At 47.2% G+C, this 6,792-nt stretch overlaps 1 protein-coding gene across 1 annotated transcript; it reads right to left on the reverse strand.

Moving 5' to 3' along the window:
- Window positions 1–419: 419 nt before the first annotated feature.
- Window positions 420–3,227, reverse strand: OTUD1 (OTU deubiquitinase 1). Its single transcript, XM_081047548.1, has one exon. The coding sequence runs from the start codon at window positions 3,076–3,078 to the stop codon at window positions 1,639–1,641; it is 1,440 nt and encodes a 479-aa protein (XP_080903674.1). The 5' UTR covers window positions 3,079–3,227; the 3' UTR covers window positions 420–1,638.
- Window positions 3,228–6,792: the final 3,565 nt, after the last annotated feature.

The raw sequence follows: 6,792 nt of genomic DNA on the forward strand, positions 1-6,792 counted from the left end.
TTACAATTATTGATTCCCATGGTTTCAAAAGGCCAGGCTAGATAATTAGGGTAATGCTTTTATTCCTCTTTAAAACGTTAAAATCTATAGAGTGAGTGGAACACAAACTATGATATTTAATTAGACATTGTGCTGGGTAACAATACTTGCACTTCACTGTTCATTAGTCAATACATCTGTAGTTTTAGATAGGAATTATAATTAGAAATGAGGGCAATTTCTTGAATTACTCCACCTTTAAATTGTTAGCCTTATTCTTTGAAATTACTAATGATTATTCTATCCTGTTCATGTGAGAACGCAAAAAAACCTCTCATAATTCTGACATCTTCACACATGAAAAAAATCGTGTATATGTAAGAAAGTTTCCTACAGACGTCACTTTACAATTTAAAAACCACTTTAGCCAAAGACATTGTAGAAGTAAAATTATGCATTTTATTCATTCATTCCATCAGCTGAGAATTGTTCTATTGTACAAATACAGTATTGTACAAAAAAATCACAAAATGTTACAAAATAAAAAAGTACAAACTGCATTACTTAATAAATATGACTAAAAGTAGTTAAAAGTGGAAATGAGATAGATTTTAGGTTGGGAACACTGACCCAGCAAACCATACAAGCTCTGTTTACAGACATTTTTATTTATACATAATACAGGGCAATCCTATTTTGCCGTTTGAAAGAATTTAAAAGGAATAAAGACGGTATTCTCCTGCTATACAATAACTGCCAAGTTTGGTTCAAGGCATCGATCCTATTAGTTTTCAAACCTCTTAGTTGAATCCAAGAAGGTATATATAAAGCAGGAGGCTTATCTTATCACAAAGTTGTATACCATGTTAAAATTCTTTTATAACAAAATGACAGATATAAATAAAAACAACTGAGCACCAATCTACTCTAAACATCAACCAGAGGACAGAATAATCACTCTGCCATCAGCAAATATCAGACTCGCATTCAAGTAACAGCTGGTACTATCCCTTAAAGAAAATTCTTCCCTTAAATATTTCTCTTTAAAAGGTTGACCATTTCTAGAAAAATAACGATTTCCAAAACAACAAATCTATTTCATCAAAATGGAATGGGCCAATCATCTGGTAATATGAACGCATCAATGTCCATTTGAAATAACTAATTGTAAAATTCAAATTCAACAACACAAAATAATTACTAATTCACAAATTCTGTTCAAAATAATAAACTTCATATAAAGCACTTCTCTGGTTTATGCCTAAAAGCCATTTGTCAAAATGGGACACGTCATAAAGTTACACCAATTTTTTTTAACGTTGTGCAAAAATACATTTTTATATAAAATAGATTATCAGGAATGAACAAATTTTCACTGTGAGAAATTAGCTTGCAAATTAATTAGTGCTAACTTTATACAGCAAATTATAAATAACAGTAGGATCACCCAAAGCTATCATGAAACATCATTTAGGTGCCCAGCAACCTTCAGTTCTGAGGAGAAAAACATTCAAAAAAAAAAAAAAAAGGATTAAGGCATTACACCTACTGTAAATCTACCAGAAGTTTAAAAGTGCTATTACCCTGATTAGAGTTCATATAATTCTCCAAACACAAATTATGTATGCACTTTTCCCAGGGTGTAAGTTTGCAGACACTTCAGGAGCATGCATTTTGTTCAATATACATTTTGGAGAGAGATATGGCCATGGATTTGGCAAGTTCTTCATCCCGTTTTCTTTGCACTTGAGTCTGTTTGCACCAATTGTCATACTCTGGATTAGGATAGGAGTGATCGAAGACTGCATCATAATGTCCATTGCTGAGCCAACTGAGCCAAATACTAGGCCTTAAGGAATCCTCTGGGCCCAGATAGTGAATCATGGTAGACACCGTGGGGCTCTCCAACCTCCCTCCAGTCGTTAAGTGTATATTCACATTCAGCATCTGCCCCATGGCCAGCAATTCCGGGTACCCTGCCCACGCCCCGTCCTGAGCAGCAGCGATGATAAACTCGCCCACATCGCCCTCAATCAGGGGACTGAAGTGGTCGAGATGATCGGCGATGTAGTGCACCGTCTGTTCCCTCAGTTCCCGGTGCAGGCTCTGGTCCCCGTACACCGTCTTGCTCACCGCTCGGTAGAGGCAGTTGCCATCGGGAATGATGTGAAATCGGTACTTATTCCTCTGTCGCAGGTACTTGTCCTGCCGCTCCACCTCCGCCAAGTACAGGGCCAGTTTCTCGTCTCTACCATCCGACCTGGAGCCGATGGCCGCCTCGGCTGCGCCGTTCTGCGCGGCCTCGCAGCTTCGGGCCGCGGGGGCCTCGGCCTCCGGGCCGGGCCGCCGCCCCTCGTCCGCGCCGGGAGGGTCGCTGCGGTCGCTGGCCCTCTCCCAGACCCGGAGGCTCCTCTCCGCCGGGCGCTCCTCGCCCCACGGGCCCGCGCTGGGCTCCGGGCTCCCAGGGGGCGGGGCGGGACCCCGGTGCTTGGCGGCGGCCAGGGCCTGGCGGTGCTCGCTCAATCGGAAGCTTCGATCGGGCCCGTCCCGGGCCGCGTCCTTGCCCGTCGCGTCGGTGCAGTCGGGCCTCAGCAGCTCCTCCAGGAGCCAGGCCGAGGAGCCCCGCCGCGGTGGGACCGGGGCGCCGGGCGCGGGGGCCAGCAGGAGGCAGCGTCCGCGCGGGGCGGCCGGCGCCGCGACGCCCGGCTCCGGGCCGTGCAGCACGAGCCGGTCGGCGCCCAGGGCCCGCACGGTGATCTGCGCCGTGGACTTGTAGTGCTGCGGCAGCGGAGGCTTGCAGGACCCGCCCGGGGGCCCGGCGGCGGCGGCGGCGGGCGCGGCGGCCCCAGACACCATCTCGAAGCAGGAGAAAGCAGGCATCTTGGCGGCGGGGGCGGCGGCGGCTTCCCGGGGCTCGGCGGCCGCGGCGGGCTGGCACTCACCGGTCTCGGGCTCCGGTGCGCCGCCGGCGGGTCCCGGGGTCTGCAGAGAGACCTTGAAAGGGGTGGCGGCGGTAGTGGCGGGCGGAGCGGGGGCTGCGGCTGTGGGTCCCGGTCCCCCAGCTGGGTAGTGGGTGCAGACGCTGCTGTAGAGCTGCATGTCCTTGCCCGCCGCTCGGCCCCTTATAGGCGCGGCGAGCCCCGGCGAGTGGGACACACCCTCCGGGCCCGGGGGAGGGGGCCGGCCGAGCGCGATGACCCGGTGCCCCTAGAATAAAAATGACCCACGGGCCGCCAGCCGGCCGCGCGTCAAGAGCCGCAAATAGCGCCCGGGTCCCCGCCAAATTCCTGCTGCGCCACAGCGCGCGGTGGGGGCGGGGAGGGGACGCGCGCTCGACCCCTGTCGGTGCACTCTGCTCGCAGACCCGGGACGCCGCGCCCGCCGCCGCCGCTCCGGCCCGTGGCGGCCGTTGGGGACGCTCGGAGGAAGCCGCCCGCCCCGTTGGAGCGCGTCCCGCCGCTGAGGAGCAGAATCGGGCGAGCGGAAAGGCCGGGAGGCGGGGCCGCGGTTGTTTACCTCGGGCGGTGCGCCCGCGTCACGTGGGCCCGCTGGAATGTGCTACTCGTCCCGGCGCCCATTCAATTGTGCGGGTCGCCCCGCCCCGATCGGGGGACGTCATGGGCGTGGCCCGCGGCTCTGGCGGCGGCGCGCGCGGGCGAGGCCCAGGCGGGAGCGCGCCGAGGCTCGGGCGCCTGCGCAGTGAAAGGATTCCTGGCACCCCGCCCCCGGCGTGACTCTGGTGGCGGCTTCCCCTTCTTCAGCCACAAGTGTCCACGCTGCGCGGCTGTGCTCTGGGGATTGTGACGGGAAAAAAAGCACTGCTTCGGGCAAGTTAGGAGGCTTTGAAAGCTTGCATTTCGAAGGAAGCTCCGGGCACCGTATAAAGGACGGAGCGCTGCCTTAGAACCTACGTGACCCGCCGTTCCGGCTGGCATTCGCCTCTGCCGTCTTTTTAGTCGGCTCCGTGCATTGAAATGTTACGGTTATGTGCCGCCATCAGTCCTCCCCAGCACTTTGCTGCCCTGCTAAACCGAAACCAAGTTTCCTGTGCCCCTAAGTAACCCGTGTTGACTAGCACATACATGACTTGGGCGGACGGAAGCCTTCCAAACAGCCTTTGGAAATAGCAAATGCCTAACGACCTCGGGCCTTTTGACAATCGGTGCTGCGGTCACCACGCGCCAGGCAAAGTGGAGAGGGGGCGCGCTGCTCTCCCAGGTCGCGTGGAACGTTGAAAACATTTCTGCCCAACTGTGAGCTGTACCTTACTTGTGTACGAAAGCCAGAATAGTCACGTCAACGACCCCATACCGACTACATAGTGTCGGGCAGCTTTCCCTGTATTCTGAGCTTTGATCAAATGTGAAATTAGCAGGCCCTGAAGTTCTAACTGAACCTGGAAACTATCTCACCGTTTCAGAGATCGGGGAATAGCTGAAGGTCATGGTACAGGACTTTCTCCACTCTTCTGATGGAATGTAAATGCATGAATGAAAAGACCTTGTCTTGTCAGCTCTTATAGTCACATGCCCTAGTGTACCGTGCCTGGCACGTAGTTGGAGCTAATTAGTATTTACTGAATTAATTAATTAATGGAAAAGAAGTTCCTAAGGTTTCTCAGTAGAGAAGCCAGGATTATGATCCTGCTCTCCTGACCCTAACCAGGGCTTCGAATTTGCCATGGGGGTTGTGACAGGCAGGATCCCAGCAGTAAGTAGCCCTTTGCCTAGGTCACTCCAACCTGTTAAGTAAATCAACTCAGGAGAAGCTAAAACAACTGTCTACCTTTTCAACTTTTAAGACTACCCTATTGGGAACTTGATGCCCCCAGAGCTAACCAGATATGGGATTGACTTAGATTTCATTGCTGCTTTTGGGGGTATCTTGCTCTGTGTGTGAAGCACTTACACAGAACTCTACCTTTAGCCATTCCGTACCTGGTGTTCTGAAACAGAAGACAGCACCCATTGTGTGCCTAACAGAGTTAGCATAACAGGAGCCTGAAGGGAGGTAAGGAAATTATTAAAAATTGAATTCTAAAACAAGAAAGCATTTTGACAGGTTTAGGTCAACAAGAAAAAAAAAGTACACAGAGGACAGGTTATGTCTAACATTCCAAATTGGGAACAGATATAAACAAAGATGTGAAGATTCAAACCTTTAACATACATGAAAGATTTTTCTCTCTCCCCTTTCAGTTTGTGTGCAAGTGGTGGACTATGCAAAACTGTATATTCACTATGAGAATCAGTGTCCACTCTATCTCAGTCTGGAAAGTCTTACTGGAGAAAATGATATTTCAGGAAACACAAAGCAGGATGTCACCAGCCTTAGAAATGGGAGTTGTTTTCTGCTGTTGGAGTCTGAGAAAGCAAGGCTTTACAAGTGATAGCAAAGAGATTAGAGTGGGAAAGAGATAGAGGCAAATCCGATCGCTTGATACTCCATCTGAAAAGAATTAGTAATGATTCCATTCTGGAAAATCATCTGTCGGCATATTTTGGTGGTGTACAGAAATTTGGCAGAAGTTTAGGAAAACAGGATTCTAAACCAACTTGCAGAGTTATTGAATAGGCTAGAAAAACAGAAAATTCAACAACTATCAACCAAAAAGTAGCAACAAGACAACTAATACGTTAAAACAAAACAAAAAGAAGATGGCATTTAATCAATACATATTTATTGAACACCTGCTACTCTCCCAGAATGGTGACAATTACAGAGAATTCAGAAACAGATTCTGTTATGCAGCCCAGGAAGCAGAAACCTAGCCATCTAGGCCATCTTTATAAAATAGGATCAATCCTGGCATGTTTTTTGAAGATATATTTATACCACCATCCCTTAGTCACACCCCTTTAAAGATAATAAAATTCCCAACCTCCTCCCCTCCCCAAAAAATAAAACTTTAAAAAATACAAACGTTTGTCCATTTATTCACTCATTAATCATTTCTGTATAAACCTAATATGAAAAGCAATCTTGAAAAAGAACAGAGTTGGGGGACTCATATTTCCCAATTTCAAAACTTGCTACAAAGGTACAGTCATCAAGACTGTATTATACAGGCATAAAGATAAACATATAGATCAGTGGAATAGAATTGAGAGTCCAGAAATTAATTCATATCTTTATTATGGTCAATTGGCCCTGACGGGGTGGATGCCAAGGCAATTCAATAGGGGAAAGAGTAATCTTTTCAACAAATGGTGTTGGGACAACTAGATATCTGCGTATAAAAGAATGCTAGACCCCTACCTCAGAACAAATACAAAAAAATAACACAAAATACAACAAAAGTAAGCTAAAACTATCAGATCCTTAGAAGAAATTAGAGGCAGAAATTTCAGTGGCCGTGGAGTAAGCAATGATTTCAAAATGTGACACCAAAAATACAAATGACAAAAGAAAACATAAACAAATTGGACTTTATTAGAACTAAAAACTTTGGGCTTCAAAGGACACCATAAAGTGAAATGACAAACTGAAGAATAAGAGACTATATTTTAAAATCATATCTGATAAGGGACTTTGAAATATGTAAAGAAGATATAAAGAAATCTTATAATTCAATAATAAAAAAAGACAACCCTATTTTTTAAATGAACGAATAATTTAAATTGACATTTCTCCAAAGAAGATATACAGTCAATAAGCACATGAAAAAATACTCAGCATCATTAGTCACTAGGAAAATGCACATCAAAACCCCATAGTGAGATATACTTCACACCCACTAGGACGGCTATAATAAAAAAGACAGAAAATAGCAAGTGATAGTGAAAATGTAGAGAAATTAAAAGCCTTATACAT

The sequence above is a fragment of the Rhinolophus hipposideros genome (assembly GCF_964194185.1).
Source record: "Rhinolophus hipposideros genome assembly, chromosome: 1".
Taxonomy (NCBI): Eukaryota; Metazoa; Chordata; class Mammalia; order Chiroptera; family Rhinolophidae; genus Rhinolophus; species Rhinolophus hipposideros.

Excerpts from the sequence above, each read along its gene's own strand:
- OTUD1 (XM_081047548.1), bottom strand. The coding sequence starts at position 3,078 with ATGCAGCTCTACAGCAGCGTCTGCACCCACTACCCAGCTGGGGGACCG.